The sequence below is a fragment of the Lagopus leucura genome, unplaced genomic scaffold (assembly GCF_019238085.1).
Source record: "Lagopus leucura isolate 7727_CA_CO unplaced genomic scaffold, USGS_WTPT01 Super-Scaffold_100004, whole genome shotgun sequence".
NCBI classification, from domain to species: domain Eukaryota; kingdom Metazoa; phylum Chordata; class Aves; order Galliformes; family Phasianidae; genus Lagopus; species Lagopus leucura.
The window spans coordinates 53,041,883-53,059,760 of NW_024962264.1; the positions used below are offsets into that span (position 1 = coordinate 53,041,883).

Below are 17,878 nucleotides of genomic sequence, written 5' to 3' on the forward strand. Positions count from 1 at the left end.
AATGATGAAGCCTAGCAACATTGTGTTTAATCACTCTGGAGTGTCTGTGTGTTTACCACTAGCTAATTATAAAGAAAAATAATCAATTGACATAGATCAACAGGCTTTTTGATCTGTTAATGGTCAGCTGTATTAGAAAGACAATGCTAGGAAGGGCTTAGTGCAGTTTGTATTAAAGAAAATACTGGGAAGGCACAGTTACATCTGTACCATTCTGTATTTTATTAGGATGGGTTTTTTGACCTGGAAATAAAGGTGCTGTATTGAAGTGATAAAAGCATACTTAAATCATGGCTGGAATGGAGTTTCATTTCCTGCTACTGTATTTTATACATGTAATATTTCACAGGTTCTTGTCAACCTTTGAGGGAACTTTTTTGTTGTCTAAACCTACAGGTCATAGTTATGAGTGCTACTTTGGATGCTGGCAAGTTTCAGATCTACTTTGATAACTGTCCTCTTCTAACTATTCCGGGTCGCACCCATCCTGTGGAGATATTCTATACTCCAGAACCAGAAAGGGATTACCTTGAGGCTGCCATTCGAACAGTGATCCAGATTCACATGTGTGAAGAAGAGGAAGGAGATCTTCTGCTGTTTCTTACTGGACAGGAGGTATTTTTTTTCCTTTTTCCACACACTGTTTCATGCAGAAACTGTTTAGAATGGCTCGTACAGGTGGAAATGTTCAGTTTGCTTTATCGTTGGGATGTGGTGTGAGGAACTCTGCTTGCCATACGTTGCAGTTAAGTACTTGAAATGAATGCGAGATGTCTGTAAAGTGAAAGTTTTCATCTTAGTCGTTTGTTTCTGAAATAGAAACAGCATGTAAAACCCAGGTTTGTACTGAAAAGAACTCAAAACATCTGGGTATTTGGTAGCATGGGGGATTTGACTGAGAATGTAGTTTGTTCACTTGTGGATATGTGTGGTACAACGTAACCAAAGAGTTCCCGCTTTGCTTCTGATGCTGAGAGCTCTCAGAAGTAGTTGTAATTAAAATGTTTCTTTCTTCCCCTCTATGAATAGCTTTGATTATTACATCATGGTTGTTCTGTACCACAAATGGTGGGAGTTATATCTCAGAAATGTACTTGGTGACTTGTGAAAGATTTTACAAAAATGCTTAAGCTGAACTGCAAGAAATAATTTTGTGGAAATCTTAAATCTTTTGTCCGGTGTAAACTGTATATTTTTATTAATCTGTTTTTACATTCTTTTGAATATCTGGTAGACTGATGGAGGAAAACGTGAAAAAGAAAAAAATTAGGCCTTGTGAAAAATTGATTCAATCAATTATGTACAATCCCTATTTCTGATAGGGAGGAAAAAAATGCAGCTAGCAAAACTGGGGTTCTTGTTTTTACTCTTTTCTGGAAGTGGAGATGCTGCTAATGGGAATTCTCAGGTGATTTTTTTTTTTTTTTTTACTGTGCCTAGTCTTTTCATTTCAACAGACAATTTGCTCAGCATTTTTGTTTTGTTTTAAGCCTGTAGCCTCTTCATTTTGTCCTTGTCTCTGCTCTTCTCCAAGACACCTTCCTCTAGCTCATTGTTCTTGCAGGTGCTTGTCTTGAAGAGATCCTTCAAATGGTTTAAAGAGCTTTGTGTCTTGTTGTAATCTAAACTTAGACAGCCTTAACTGGTGAAAGAAACTACACAGATAATCAGTGCTGCTAAAGGTACACAGGTCTGTTGTGTAGGTCTGGTTATACAGATACATGTATGTTGCCTGCTAGATCGGTCTAAGGTATTCCATTTAAAAAAGTCTTGTGGCAGATAATCTCTTTCATTAGAGGCAAAAATAAAATACTTTAAGAGGAACAATTGGGGCTTTTACATTAGTCCTCTTCCACTTAGAACATTGCTGCAAGTTAAAACATGGAGAGTGGAAAAAATTGAAGGACCATAGCTTTGAAGCCTGCTGGTTATGGTTTTGATTACAAGGTCCAGGTTAGAGGTGTTTGGTTGGTAGATAGGAGAATTAATGAATCAACTGTTCTAAATAGGTGAATGGAATTGGTGGTGATAAAAATTAAACCATGCTGTGCAGCTGTTTAGCGGATTTTGGTGTCTTTAGCCGGGGTGCTTAATCAAACTGATCTTTCTCCTTTCAGGAGGAACTAAGGATTATCCTTTAAATTTTTGATTAACGTCCACTGCATCAACTCATCAACTGCTATGTGTTGATCTTAATCATGCAATACAACAATTTGGCTGTTCTTGTGGGGCAGAATCTTCAGGTGTTAATGACTCTATTGGCATAACTCTACTTTCACATTGAGTAAATGGCTCTGAACTCATCCCTTAGTACTCACTACTACTTGAGAGAGGCTCTGTTCTATTGTATGAATAAATACTTTGAGTTCCGCAGTTAATTTACACAGTGGTGTTATTCATGTGGTTTTGAAAAACTTCTGTATATGATATGCATGCAGACAGTTATGCGTAAGTATGTCTAATGATGTCCCTATATTGTCTTACTGAATTGATTAACTTGCATTTGTAAGCCACTCTCTTTATTTTTTTTATATAGAGTGCTCCAGTCCAAGTATCCATGACAGTGGAACAGCTCTGCTTGGAATTGGTGTGAATTCAGCTAATTAGGGTGAAGTTGAAGTCTGGTTTAGCATCTGTGGAGAAGATGAAATGCTTTGAAATGCTGTCCTCTTCATCCATGATGTTTTGGAGCTCTTTTTAGGTCCATCTTTGAATATCATAATGAAGTCTAGTACTACTGCTTGATCTGAAGTGACGTAATCTGTTAGAATTTATAGAGTTGGAAAGTGTGGTGTATGTACTGCTATTTGATTCAGATCCAGTAGGCTCGGTGGCTCAAGTCTTACAGTTGTATTCTTGGTTGGATGTTTCTTTTCCTCCCAGCTAGTAATGTTCTGTAGTTCTTGTTTTTATTTTGGAAAATTACTTGCAAGATGATTTTATTCCTTATTTAAAAGATGGATTTTCAATGCTAAATGAAGTTTGGGATGTCTGAAGTGTAAGCATGCAGGTGTAAATTGTTATCTTTTGAAAAGATTTTAGGTTGGTAATCGCAGTGGTCTAAGGCAGGAAGAGGGTAGAGGGTATCTTGGCTTCCCACAGTCTGAAGTGGTTTTTATATAGGTGATAAACTGGATTGTGGTTAAGACAAGGTTGATGGAAGCAGGAGTTATCAGGGAAAACTGTATTGCTGGGCCCAGTTGAAACACTGTCAGAAACCAAAATCTTAAGTACGTCTTTAATTGGATGAGGATAATTTCTATATCGCTAACAGTTTTCCTTTGCCATAGCTGGAAAGTGTGTGTGTGGTATCACATAGACTGCTTTCAAGGTCACTTTTTTCTTTACAGGTTGCTGAATCACTGAAACTGTGAAACAAAGTGACAGAGACTTTCTTCTGGGGAAACTGAAGGCAAAATTAACAACTTTCTTTAGTCTCAGCAGTGAGGGAGTGGCATTAAGGTGGTTAATGTGTAGTGGGTTGCAGTGAACACAGGTTGTCTTATTCAGCTTCACGTAGAATGAGTTGAGGTTTGTAAACTGGAAGAAGAGTAATGCCAGTAATTGTGGTCGAGTGCTAACGGCACATGAAGTTTCTTGCTTTTCATTTGAGATGCCAGCATTGGATATTTCCACTAAAACAAGTTGAAAAGTATTCAGTTATGCTGAGACAAGTTCAGTGTTAACTTGTTGACAGGGGAGTTCTCAGCTTTGGTGAAGTGTTGACTTTATCCTTGTAAGACTGTTCCTTCCTTGTCTCCTATCTTGTATTTTACAAAGTTTTGGTTCTCTGAATCTGTGAGCATCTTCTAGAATGGTGAATTTCAGAGGACCAGTCATTGTAGCTGTTGCTTATTCTGATCTTAGTATTTCTGATCTTAGCTGTTTGCATTCATTCCTTGGCAGAAAGAAAGAAATTTATGAAGTTTCAGGTACCCTTGAGTACAAAGACGAACTCTGTAAATCACAGCTAGATGTGGTTGGCTGTACCCTGTCTGTCATTCTTTCATCTTCTATGAATTCCTAAGGTGTCTACAAAAATTTCTGGCTTGTGGAGCCTTTCTGTTTTTTTTAATGATGTATTCCACCCCCATTATTTTACACAAAATAAAATTGACTTTTTTTTTTTTTTTTTTGCATTTGTTTTCTTCAAGGTTAAAAGTTGACTGGCTCATTTATCCAAGATGAAACTGTATCTTAACTGTGTAGTGTATCAGCTGATCTGCTGTAGTTGTGCTGGCAATTATTTAAAAGATTTCAAGAGCTGGAGCAGTCCTGAAGTTCTTTTGATGTTTAGGGATTCTTTGTGTAGGCCTCCAGTACAGCGTCAACTGAAGAAGGAAGCACTTCTGAAATCAAGTTCCAAAGAATCATGTTTACAGAATAGTTCAATTATTTTTTCTGTATTTTTTTCTGCTCATAGATGATTGTACTAAGTGTTCTTAAAGTGACAGCATTAGTTGCAGTCTTTCTGTAAAATTGGGTTTTTTTTGAAAGCTAATAATATATGGTTTCAGTCTTAAGATGAGCTGGAGCTTCACCAGCAAATTGTGTGGATGGTCACGTTAGCAATTGAGCCAGGATGGTTGCTGGTACTTGAGGCACAGGGGAGCTTTGGTCATTTGGAGCTGCTATTGAGTTCCAGTGCAAGGTAAAGCCTCAGCCCATGGTATTGTGGATGAGTGCTGCACACAAAGGGCAGGATATTCATACTATTGGATAGAATTGCTAGCTTAGAGGGGGCAGCTTAACTCATTAGTTAAGCTCATGAACTCACAGTTCATTCAACTAGTCTTTCCAGGTTTCCTCTTAGACTTTTTTTTAACCACCATTTCAGCAGAACTACTTTCTCAGTACAAACTTGCTGCTTGTGCTGTGATGCTCTAACTCCATAATATACATAAGTGCTCCTCCTATAAGCCTTCAGTAGGTGTGCCTCATTCTGTACTGCATAAATACCATCGGGGAGAAAATGAATGACTTTCTAGTGATCATTCAGTTTAAATAATATAGTAAAGACTATTTTCAACAGTAGGTGGAGGGAAGGGGTGGAATAGCTCTCTGCTTGATAAGAAGCAAAATTGATCCCTTCTGTGGTTAATTTTATACAGCTCCTTTTAGGTGAACTGGTAATTATATGTTCAAAGCCTTCTTGATTCAGAGCTAGGGAATATTGGAGTAGTGAGGTGACACACTTAACAGTGCAGATGCAGTATTGGAAGAATTTGGGGGAGCTGGGGACGTAGTTGTGCTTCACTTATTGCTTACTCTTAACTATGTTCTGATGCAGAGCCTGAGGAACCAATATATTTCTAAATTAAATTGGCACAGATATCTCCAAAAGTCATATCCAGAAGATTTTCTGTGATTAGACTTTCGTAAGTAGAATCTTCCAGGAAACAAGCCAAACCATCCGCTGCCACAAACAACAGCAACAAAAAAAACCCACAGTACTATCAGGCTTTGTTTGTGTTTTTAGTCTTACTTTCTTCTAGTATTTGCTGATAGGAATCAATGCTGGGAGGGTCATATGGAGTGGGAATTCATCACTCATTAAGCCCTTTGGTGAGTCAGAGTTTAAGCCACATCAGTTAGAACCCTTTCAGTTTTAAATATTGACGGCTTGTTGTTGTCTTCCTTGATCACCTCTGCTGGGCTGAAGAAACTTTTCTTTTGATATTTACCCTTTTTTTCCCATCCTCATGCCTTGCTTCAAGCACCATAAAGGGTTTTATATTTTCTCTTGGATGGGCTGGGGAAGGGATTTAGTTCCTTGAGGATAGGAATTTCAACTCTACCATCCTAATTTGTCTTGTTGCAGCGTAAATAGTTGTTCTGTGTATTGTGAAAGCAGGAAGTGGTGTTGTGATCCTTTGGGGTAAGGTATGCAAGCAGTACTGAGCAGTATGAAATGGATGGGTGACAAAAAAGACTATGAAAATGCTGTCTTAAGCATTCAAGTAACAACCTGCAGCTAATGCTTTCTCTGGTTAGTTAGTAGTATCTTTGCATGTGTGTTTGTAGAAGTATTGATCAGCTGTGAGAGGAAGAATAAACCATTGTGCTCTCAATTCATTGACAACTTGATATGAGTAGCAGTTATTGCTATTTCCAGAATGTCATATAAAGCTGCAGTCCTGGCTTTCTGAGAATTCAGGACTTTTTCTGTCAACAAGCATCAAATTGAGATTTTCCTTGTTGTTTGGTGACTCTTTGCATTTCTACCTGCATGGAAGCATAGCTTCAGTGAGAAGGATAAAAATTTCTGAAGGCGGTGTTCTTTGTTGTGTTTCTTCTTGCTTAGGCACTAGTCATCAGCCTGCCTTCTTTGGAAAAGTGGGTTAAGATGGAGTAAAAATCTTGTCAGATTCAAGAAGAATAAGTAACGTACTTCATGTTTTGTGGAAAATACAGATGGCTGTACTTCCACTTCTGATGAATTGAAAAGAATTCAAGTTGAGCACTGTGTTCTTGCTTTGTTTTATAAACAAAGCACTGGAAAGTATTGCTTCCCATATGGACTGGTTTCCCCGATCCCATACATGTTCCTGCTGCCAGTGCACTGACATCCTCTAGTAGCTGGTGAAGTTGTCAGGGCTCTTAGAGGAGCTTTTCAGACATAGTGTAAGACAAGTTTGCTATACTTCCCCTTTTTTTCCCTCCAAGAAGAAAAATCTTACATGTTTGTTGGTGGAATAATTCCTTTTCAAGGGATTTTGTAACGGACTCAATGTGCAAGCATTAAAATTATTTTAAAAATAAAATCTTTCAATACTTGCGTATAGAGACTGTTGAATTAGACTTGCTGAACCCTCTGAGGATTGAAGTTAGGGTTGTGTGTTCAACCATACCTGTCATACCGTTAGACTTAAATGCTTTCATGTTGTACAAACATATCTGACAGCTGAATCCTCAGTATCTCCAAACTGTTCTAACTACGTATGTCTTTAAGACTGCCTGGTTTGGGATAGCTTTTCGGAAAGCTTTCTGACAGAAACAACAGTTGTGCTTTGCAGGAATTGGAGAGTGCTTGTGGGTACAGCTGGAGGAGAGAGATGCGTATCTATCTCTATGGCTGTTGAAGTAGAGGTAGTTTGTTTTATTAAAGTCCAGTACTACAGGGTTCTCTTGTATTGCCTTTACACGAGTGGCACTGGCTCTTGGTGACTTGCATTCTTCAAGGGGATTCTGGTGTGAATGATTTTCTGCTGATTCTGTCCATGGTGTCCAACATTTGATCTTTCCAGTGTAGTGCAGTATATTCAAATTCCTTGAAATGGTTTCCTGATCTTCATATCAGGAGCTCAGCTCTGTGCTAGATTTAGTGTTGAACTTCTTATGTTTTTGTAATACAGCCTGATTATTTACTATATTTCTAATGGATGTTCAGTAGCAGCTTGTGAAGACTTGGCTCTATGTGCAGAGTTGAGCTGCTGAGTTAGTCGGCTACTTATTTTTGACATGTAGTCTTTTGTCATAAGGATGGTTACATGAAATTATGAATTTACTGCACTACTGTGTATGTTGTGTCATCCACATTAGGTTTTTTACTTCTCACTGAGAGGCTATTGAACTTTCTAGAAGGGTTTGTCAGAAGAACTCTGTGTATTGGCTTCGATGTAAATAAATTCATTCTTTGTTAATGAACCAGTAGGGGGCATTCCAGCTCAGTTTCTTGTGTGCCTCTTAGGTTGTGAAAGGTATATTGGATTTGTTGGCAAAATGCACCTTTGATTGAAAGTTGTTTTTGTTGTAAATATGTGCAGTTCATTCACACGGGCAATCTAATGCTAGAAGGCATTAAGCTTGCTATTAAGGAGCACTTTGACATCGAAGAGGTAGGCCTTGCACCTGTTGCTTTGCTGTGCTTCTGTTAATTATATATACTGATCAGTACAGAACATGAGTGTTGTACTATGTGAGCCTCTTTAAAATGTGCTGAATGCAGTTATGCTGAAAACTGAGAAGTCTCAAAGATGATCTCCAAATCTTGTCAAGTTTGTTCTACGTCCTGCCTGAATTTTATGGTTTCTACAAAGGAAGCTGCTTTTGTTTCCATAATTATGATTTAAAACAATGATTTTTACAGAGGCATTACATTAACTGATATTTTATGTGCTCCTGTTAAAGTCTAGGCATGACTTTAACTCCAGGCTGATGAATTAATTGTAAGGGAAATCTGGCCTCTGTTCTTGGAATATGTTGTAGACATGTTCTTGCTTACTGTTTTTCTTGTCACAGTGATTTTTATCCTCCCATCAGTGGTTCACTAGAAATATCAGTAGTTGATTAGAGTACCTCTTAATTATACTAATTAGTTATATTAGCAATTTTAAGATGAAGTTAATGAATTGTAATATTCTTTTGGCCTAATTTTTATTACATTTTGTCATATCTATAGGCTATATATAGCTGACTTGCATCTTTTGTTTTAAACTGCAACTTAATTATAAGTGGGCTGCATTGAACTCTTGTGTAAGAAGCAATAGCAAGTGCAGTACTTTACTGAGGTCAGAACTGCCTGAGAAAATCTGTACAGTCTGCAGAGTTTGTTGCTCTGTATGTTCTGCTGTTTAAATGGAATTCCATTTAATTTTACTTCAAAATCTCAAGCACTGGATTAAGAGGTTTGGTTCTGAGCATCCATGTTTATACTGTAAAGGTGTTTGTTCTCATTAGGTACAATGAAGCAAATCTTCCATATAATTGCATTAGTGATACGTGACATTGAAGCATAATTGGCTTATTTTAAATATCTTGCACATCAATTTCTTGTAGATTGTGAAAATTGAAAAGGTCATGAGTGCAGTTGAATATTCCAGGGTGAGAGATTTCAATTTTAGTACAATTTGTAGAGAATTAATTAGGAAACATGACTAAAAGAAAAAGTATGTTGCATGCAAATGAGGCTGTTCATTAGAGAATGGAAGAAGCTGAGGCATCTGGGAGCTTCATGAAAATTTAACTGGAAATTTGGCAAGCACCTGGGATTTTTTGTTTTTTATTAAGTTATTGTAATTGTTTTTCTGGGTAAAGGCATAGTGCAATTGTGATGAGATGTTCTAACATAGAATGGATTAGCTTTCCTTTGGAGTTCTTTCAACCACTGTTGTTGTTTTGCAGGAGATTGATGAAGCCTGCAAGAGGATAAAACGTGAAATTGATGACTTAGGTCCTGAAGTGGGTGACATCAAAATCATTCCATTGTATTCTACCCTTCCTCCTCAGCAGCAACAGAGGATTTTTGAACCTCCCCCACCAAAAAAACAGAACGGCGCAATAGGAAGAAAGGTAAGTAGTGTGCTGTTTTAATATGCTCTTCACAGTTGGTTGAGCATTTAAGTCAGTTACAGCTATTTTAAGTGTACAGAAATGAGTAGAAAGCTTTAATGAAGCCTTAATCTTTATCACTTGAAATCAGAATTACCTAAACATTTACTTCTTTGTGCAGTTCAAAATTTTGCCTTCTGTATATGATGCAAAACTCTACTAGTAAAGGTTGATTTAACTGAGTGGAACTGGCATTCATACAAATTTCTTTTGAGGAAGAGAAGTTGGAGCAAATACTGAGTTTGACAGCCACTTGATATATGTGGAGGGATGGGATTTTTTCCCTGACTAATTATTGAAATGTGTTCTTTATGGAAATGAAACTGCCAGGTAATGTCCTATAAGGGGTTGGTCATGTTCTGTTTGCTTCTCAAAAGTCTTATGGGAATGTACAAGTTAAAACAAGTTGTCAAGTTAGAGGATCATTCTGACTAAGAAATTGGGGTTCTTTTCAATCATCAGGCAAAAAGAATTGAAAAACTCAAGTCTTGAAAAATGGTATTAGTGCACGTTCTTCACACAATTATAATAGTTCAATTCCTGAATGCATATAAAAACCACATGAGAAACTGGATATTTCTCTAAAACTGGATGGATGTTTGAAGGAATCTGATAGAGCATCTTGAGGCTAAACTACTGCTGCATGAAATCATAGCATTTACTAAGTTAGTTTTTTTTTTTTTTACAGCCAAAGCTGAATCATGCTATCTGCTTTAGGTGGGGTTTATTCCTTGATTGTTTGCCTTTTTGGACAGTAAAATGTATGTAGAATAGTACAGACAACTTCTTAGTGTTCTGTAATAATAAATTACTTAATAAATTAAGAGAAATCATCTTATTTTTCTTATCAGTGTTTTGGATTGTATGCTTTCTGCAGTCACAAAACTAACACTGCAAGTCAATTGTATTAGTATTGTATTAGTAAATACCTCCAGTGAATGAAACTGATTTTCAGAGCTGTGTGTTTCATTTAAATTCGTTTGAAACTGTGGACTTCAAAATAGACAGTTTCTGTTAATCTTGCTAAGAGGATGGCAGATGCACCATGGACTTCTCATTATGTTGATCTGTCAAAGAGTGTATCAGTGTTGAAGAGACTCTCTTTGTAGTAACTATCTTTCTACAAGAGAAATTGACAGTCTGGAAAAGTTTCAGCTGAGGGTATAAAATATGTAAGCAACAGATTCAAACCTATGAAATCATTGTGTTGACAGATATATTTTTTTTTTTCCCCTTCTTTTGCTATGCTTCTAATTATATGTTTGACTGAAGTGTTCTGGCTCTGGTGTAGGTTCATTTCTTTATGGTAAATCTAGGAATGAAAAACGCATCGATGAATTGAGAAGGTACTGTTTTATCTTCAGTTAGTGATCGAATTGTGTCAGGTAGGACCGTGAGTGCTGAGCCTCTGCTGTGTTACAGAGTGCCTGATTCCAGTCTGGTGGCAATTGAGCCTGGTTTTCAGAGCTGCTGAGGAAAGACAGCTCGGAAGCTCTGAATCATTTGAAAGGCTCATTTAGGTGTAGGAATAAATATGTACAACAAAGGGCATGGATGTCTGATTATTTCCTCAGCTTTGGTTTCTATGAGTTACCAACTTCTAAGAAAGTGATTTTGGGAGTCTTACTTGGAAGTTGATGCTAGTAACTTAGTCAGTTGTGATCAATCCAGTGTTAAACTCGAGAGAAGCAATGTCTTCTGCATCAGTCTTCAGGTTTCTGAAGTTAATAAACTGCCTGCAAATTTTAATAGTTAAAATTAAACTGTGGTTAGCAATTTTAAGCATTTCAGTATTGAACTTGAGAGCAATTACCTGTAGTGACCATGTTCTTTGTAGGGGGAATCTAAAGTGGATCAAAATTATGGTGTTTTGTTTTGTTTTTTTAAGGGTTTTTCAGTGGTATTTTTACTGGTAAATCGTGAAGTGGGGAGGGCTTTTCCTTATTATTCTCTCTTTTATGGTTAGCACGTGCCTTTTAAAATTGGGAGGAGGAAAGAAGGTGCATTGAATCTGACTGCTCTGCTCTGTGATCCATTTGAAATTTGTGCAAGATAACATACATACCTTGGTATTAGACTGTGGGACTAATCTCTTAGTGTAAATTGGCATTTAGTTTTGCCCATCACTTCCTACAAACAGAGCAGTTCCTGATAACAGAATGGAATTTCCAGATGTTTTATTTTTTGTTCCAGGAAACTTAAGAGTTGCTGATTAATGCATGGGCAACATGTAGAGATCTTAATGTTTAGCTAATATGTAGCTTGTTAATATTCCATGTAAGCTGTTTAATCTCTGAAAATCTTTGGAGTATCAAACTGCTAATGTGATATTTAGAAATCTTTTTGCCATAACCATTTCTTTAATTACAGTAGTGCAGTTAAAACTGCAAAATTGCAGTTAAAAGTAATTAGATACAATTTATTATTTTACATAATTCAGCACTAATTTCCTTCTTCTGATTTCCATGTAAATTTGTTTCTGATTTATACTTCAGATGTCGTGGAACTTAAGTTTGTTTTTGATTTCTTGCAGTATTACATTTGTTCCTTATTTTTTAAATAATGTTACATTAACAAGGGAGATATGGACATACAAGGGGATCCACTGTTATAACTATTTTTTTCCTCTACTCCTGGAAAGTCCTGCATAATTCTGAGTACAAGACCAGGAAATTCAAGTTAAATTGATGAGCCTTTGTGGGCTAGTCATATTAACAGTATTGAGTTATCAGTACTGAAGAAGTGTTCTGGTAGAAATTGATGATCAAAAGCAGGACAGAAACCTTTCAGTGCTGCTTTGTAATTCACTGTGAAGCTTCTGGGGGCAACGCTTTGTGTTTTAGTAGGTCCAGAAAAAGTTCAGACTTCTGATAAAATGCATTCTGCAGCAGCAAGCTGGATGTGGCTTGACCAGCCTTTTAACATGGGAGTGCTAGTTTAATTTGCATATTTAATGACTTGCAAAATTTTTGTGACAGTGCAATTGTGCTTCTGTGTCACCAGTTAATTGCATTGCTTTTTTTGTAGATTATTCCTCCACGAGAGGTGTATTTTTTAAAGAATTTCTAAATAGCATATCATTTCAGGATGGAACACCATGTTGATCCTAAATTGCTTCCCCCCCCTAAATATTGCATTCATTATTTAGCAGCTTCTAGGTGAGCTTAGACACTTAAGTCTACTTTGGATGCAATGAGTTAAGAACAATGTCTGTCAAAATGATTGGCCAGAAGGAAATTGTTAGGATTATCAATCTATTTCAGCCTCTAGCTTCATTGTAATTCAGAACAAATTTTTAGGAGAATCAAATTCTAATTGCTAAACTGAAGATTGTGATGGTGGTTCTCTAAAATTAAGGAATAAAAGGTAAGTGGTCTAACTGACACCCTGAACTCCTTATGAATCTTTTTTAAGCCAGCAGGTCAGGTTTTCTTTTATTGTGTGATATGTGACTTAATGTGACTTAAAGTGTTGAGATGAGAACTAGAAATATCTGTGGAGTGCTGTACCGAACGTAAGTGTGTGAATGGCAGTGAACCAACCCTCAGAACTCAGATAAGCCTTTGTACTTTCATGGACTGCAGAAATTCTGTAGAAGCTCAAAACCAAAACCTTGAAAATATGTGAATATGAGAGTATTCGATTCTCCAGTGTTTTTAAAAGACAGAGTTGAAATTAAACAGGGTTTGAGGATCTTTGCTGGAGTGTATTGATAATGCTTTATTCTGAACCAAGTGAAAAAATGTATGAGTAATAATAATAAGCATGTATCTATTTTGGCTGTTAATATCTGGGGTGTAAAACAGAGAAGTCTTTCCTCAGTGCTTAACTGGAGGGGAGCATCTGTGGATAAATGTGACTCATCAAAGTACGATTACATAACCCTTGATGGAATATTATTTAACCAGCTTGCCATCTTTGTGCTTAAAAAGGACTTTAGAAGGCAACAGAAGATGTTGGAGAACAGGTGTGACTTCTCATTTTCTACTAGTGCTAAGCAAAATTTTGAATAGAAGTTTCTCTTATAAACATCTGCTCTTCTGTTTTTTTTTTTCTCTACACAATCTTTTTAATATTATTAGTGAAACAGAACAGAAATACAGTGGACAAAATTGGACAGACTTCAGTACAGGTTCATCCGGTTGTCTTCAGATCCAGCAAAAGTTTTGGAGCAGAGCTCTGCTCGTTACTGATGAGGTGGAAGAAAGTTTGCTGACAATTCTTGCTGCAGGGAATCAGGGCTCTGTATGAGTGTTTTCATGACCAAGTAGTTATTAACTTTCATTTTTCAACAGGTTGTTGTGTCCACTAACATTGCTGAGACATCATTAACAATAGATGGCGTTGTGTTTGTGATCGATCCTGGCTTTGCAAAACAAAAGGTAAGTAGTTGATCTGGTTTGATTGGGTAATTCTTCTTTGTAAACATTTTGACAGGACTTACTCGATTGAAATCTCAGTGCTTAATTTTTTTTTTTGCCTTTTTTAAATTTGGCTACAACAGTGTATAACAGCTCAGTAGAGCTCTAGCCTTCAAAAATTGGAGTAAGAGCATTTGAAGTTGTGTAGAATATGAATTTCCTAAATGCTTTATTGCTGAAAATAAACAAAACTGGTGCTGGAAGTTACGTGTTTAAGTCATGTTAGCGTGGGAAACTCTAGCACTAAAATGAGAAGAGAGAAGTAATAAATACCTAGGCTAGTGTTGTTTCTTGTCAGTGTTCATTGGATGCTCTTGCAGCTCTGAAAATCACATACCATGAAGCATTTCTTGGAACATGAAGGGACGTTCAGAGAACTGAAGTAGATTGCTTGTAGTCAAACCACGAACTAAATGAAGTATACATTTCAAGTTTTTTGAACTTCATTTAATTCTTTCACTGGTAACTGTCTTAATATCTTGGTTTCTTAAGGCTTTTCCTTTAACACTCATGCACGTTGTCAGCCTTTCTCACTTCTGCAGAATGAAATAAAGCGGAATGTGAGTACAGGCAAAGCAGCTTAAATACACATGTTGCAATAATTTAGGTTTAACTCTTTCTGTGAGTAACTCTTCTGGCTGAATACCATCTGTAATAAGAACTGAAGGTTTTTGAGTATGGTTTACACCTGTTTATACCAGGGGGGTGTTAGACCATGAACTGAAGGAGGTTTTCATCTGAACTTGATTTTTTTCTTCTGTTTCATGAACTCTGGGGGTGGGCTGCTGCTTATGTATAACTGCAGTGAAAATACTGCAGTATATCAGAGTATTTTGTATGTGAAAATCAACATGTGGCCCTGAAGTAATCTTGCTTTATAATTGGTGTGATTTTACAGTTGCATTCAAGCCTTGATGTTACGTTTCTCTGACCTGTAGAATAGAATTATTCAACCTTATAATTGTATCAAGACAACTTGTTTTTGCGTGGAATTACTTGAGCATCAAGAGTGTGTTTAGAACAAATTAGACACATTAGTTCTGCCATGAAAATCTTATCTAAAAATACACACACATTTAAGGACGATGGGAAGCCTGGCAGGAGATGATATTAATAAAAGAATTAAAAGTAACTGCTGTTTTCTAGGCAGTTGTGAAGCTTTTTGTCAACTGATTCAAAGGATTATGGAGCAAAAATTGTTTTTTCCCTTTCAGATTCATACAGCTCGTGATTTCTAGTCCAAACTTGCATTTGAAAATAAGTTTAAAGCTCTCTTTATTTTTGAGATAAGTCTTACTATGAGTGATGTTCATTCATCTCCTTTTCCTGCTCCTATTCTACTTTGAAATAGGTATATAATCCTCGTATCAGAGTGGAGTCTCTCTTGGTGACTGCAATTAGTAAAGCTTCTGCTCAGCAGCGGGCTGGCCGTGCTGGTCGTACTAGACCAGGCAAGTGCTTCAGGCTTTACACAGAGAAGGCTTACAAAACTGAAATGCAGGTAAGGTTACTCTTTCTGGAATGCATCTGTAACAGCGCTTGGTCTGAGTAGCCAATTGTTGTGTTGCCAAGCAAAATCAAATGCCTGTACCTCCGAGCACCAAACTACGCAGTACTGTCAATTTTTTTTTCCTTCCCTTAGGATAACACCTACCCTGAGATTTTGAGGTCTAACTTAGGATCTGTAGTGTTGCAGCTCAAGAAGCTTGGTATAGATGATTTGGTGCACTTTGATTTTATGGATCCTCCAGGTATTTGTTTCATATTTTTTTTGTCTGCTATGGGCATAGACAACTTCTGCAATCTTTAATTTTGTTGAATATTTTATACAACGACATGAAATGTTATTTTCTCACTGAAACAAGCATCTTAATAACAGTTTGCCTAAGAGCTTCCAGTGGAAACAGGAAATCTACTGAATGCCCCTTACCTGCAAGGATATGACAAAATTATGTGCACTAAAAAATGTGTTGCTGGGTGAATTTTTTACTCATCACCCTGATTACACTTTCTAATTGCACATCAGTTAACTGCATGTAAATAAAATTGGCTAGCATTTTTAAAGCTGAATACATGCTTTTTGGATTAGTTTAAAAAATTAATGTGAATCTAGTAAAAGTATTAAATGTTAGAAATACCTTGAAAATAGCAGGGTTGTGTTGTAAATTAAGCTCACGGATCAGCTTTCTATAAATACGTCAAAGCTGGTTGAGTTTTTCCACTTAAAATAAAAATGTCTATAAGCATTTAAGCAGTTTTACTGAACTGCATTGTTAGCACAGTGCTATGTGGTGTGTATGCTAGCTTAGCAGGCATCCGAATTCTTTTTTGTTTTATTCTTGGAGGCTTAATATATACTTGTAAGAAATGCAGATTTAAGGGAAGTTCTTGAAGGTTCAGATTCAGTAAAACACATGGTTGAAATTCTGGGACTGTGCCCAATTTGTTTTCTGTTGAACAAGAAGATGTCAGTGCTCTGGGACAGTATTGATATTACTATGTGAATATTTAACAATGCTTCTGCTGTTTGACTCTTGACAACTGGTACTCTTCAAATATTCAAAGACTCCTGAACCAGTTAGTAGCTGTTTTACAGAAGTGATTTTTATCTACTAGTTCATTCATATCTGGGTGTGTATATTTGGATTTGGTAACAATTTTGTGTTTGGAAGCCAGCTGAATGGAGAGTGGAAAAAAAGTCGTCTGTGCATTTTTGTTCTTGCTTATTAATAGCACTTTGATTAATACAACTACCTAAATATTTCTTTCAGCTCCTGAAACTCTGATGAGAGCCTTAGAGCTCTTGAATTATTTGGCTGCTTTAAATGACGATGGAGACTTGACTGAGTTGGGATCCATGATGGCTGAATTTCCACTGGACCCACAACTGGCTAAAATGGTTATTGCAAGTTGTGACTACAACTGTTCTAACGAGGTCCTATCTATTACTGCCATGTTGTCAGGTAATATTAGGGAAAGGGATACCAAAGTGCAAATCTTCAGTTTGGGGGAAGTTTGAGCTTTCCACATCAAAAACACAAGCAATCTGAAGTTAATTTTAATAAAAGCTGATTTGTCAGAAATTTAATCCATCATGGGTTTGCTTGTAGACCTGCAGCAAATAATCATTAATGTTAAGAAATCAACACGCATCGATAGGATCAAACTTTTTGATTAAGTTTTAGTTAAACTGTGTTTATTAGATTTAATAGAACATTTCAGTCTAGTGGAATGTAAATTTATTCTTAGTTTCATAATCAGGACTAAAAATGTCGACTCAACCATTCTGCTTTTAAGGCAGTGAAATCCATTCTCTGTTAAGGAGAAATATCAAAGTGCAGTCTTCTGCACGGCGATACATGCCAGTATTTCCAAAAGAATTAGAGCACAAATTATATTAAACTGCTAAACTTGTATGTGATATGATTTTTAGTCATTAATTTTATTGGGAAGCTAAAAAGCATTCATTACTTTTAAAGGAAAGAAAGCAAGTTTGGGGGAGGGTGTATATTTTTGATAGTTAATTTGTGTGCACAGCTGTACTTTGCATAAAGTGAATAGTCCTGTCATTACAGCTGCTTGTCAAGAGAGATCTTGAGAGAAAAATGTTGTTGAGCAAGCCTTGCGTCTCATTCTCCACTTTACGTAGAACTGACTTCATTTTCTAGTTGGTCTCTCTAGGACAAGCAGCAAGATCTTGTTCTTAGGAAAGTCAGGATGTTCTGTATTCGCAATTATTGCAATGTCTCTAGGGTTTGTTATTTAACAGGCTCTTTACAGTTGAACTACTGGTTATGTGCTTAACTTGGACAATGAGAAAAAAAAATCTGAGTTTAAAATCTGCTGCTTTGGTTAAGTCTTACAGTATATTTATATGAAAGTTTTTTTTTTTTAAAGCAAGCTAAAATGTTTGTTGAGAGTTATGATTGTTCAGACTCAGAGCAGATGGGCAGGGCAGAATCTTTAATTTTTTAAATTAATGGTAGGCTTAATTGCGGAGGTGGTGGTAGGTTGGTGCCTGTCTTTCTCTTGCCCCCAACTCTTCCCTACCCACCCCAGAAATAGCTACTAAAAGAAAATCAGAAGTCTAGGATTTGTCTGTTGTAGTCAGTTGATTTGGCTTAGTC

The 17,878-nt window shown here is 36.7% G+C and overlaps 1 protein-coding gene across 1 annotated transcript in view; it reads left to right on the forward strand.

Moving 5' to 3' along the window:
- DHX15 (DEAH-box helicase 15) overlaps positions 1-17,878 on the forward strand; it is a 40,868-nt gene that overhangs the window by 9,864 nt on the left and 13,126 nt on the right. Inside the window, exons 5-10 of the mRNA XM_042870494.1 lie at positions 397-615; positions 9,124-9,291; positions 13,626-13,712; positions 15,103-15,252; positions 15,394-15,502; positions 16,523-16,714. Of these exons, the coding sequence (XP_042726428.1) occupies positions 397-615; positions 9,124-9,291; positions 13,626-13,712; positions 15,103-15,252; positions 15,394-15,502; positions 16,523-16,714 (925 nt within the window). The remainder of the gene's footprint in view (positions 1-396; positions 616-9,123; positions 9,292-13,625; positions 13,713-15,102; positions 15,253-15,393; positions 15,503-16,522; positions 16,715-17,878) is intronic.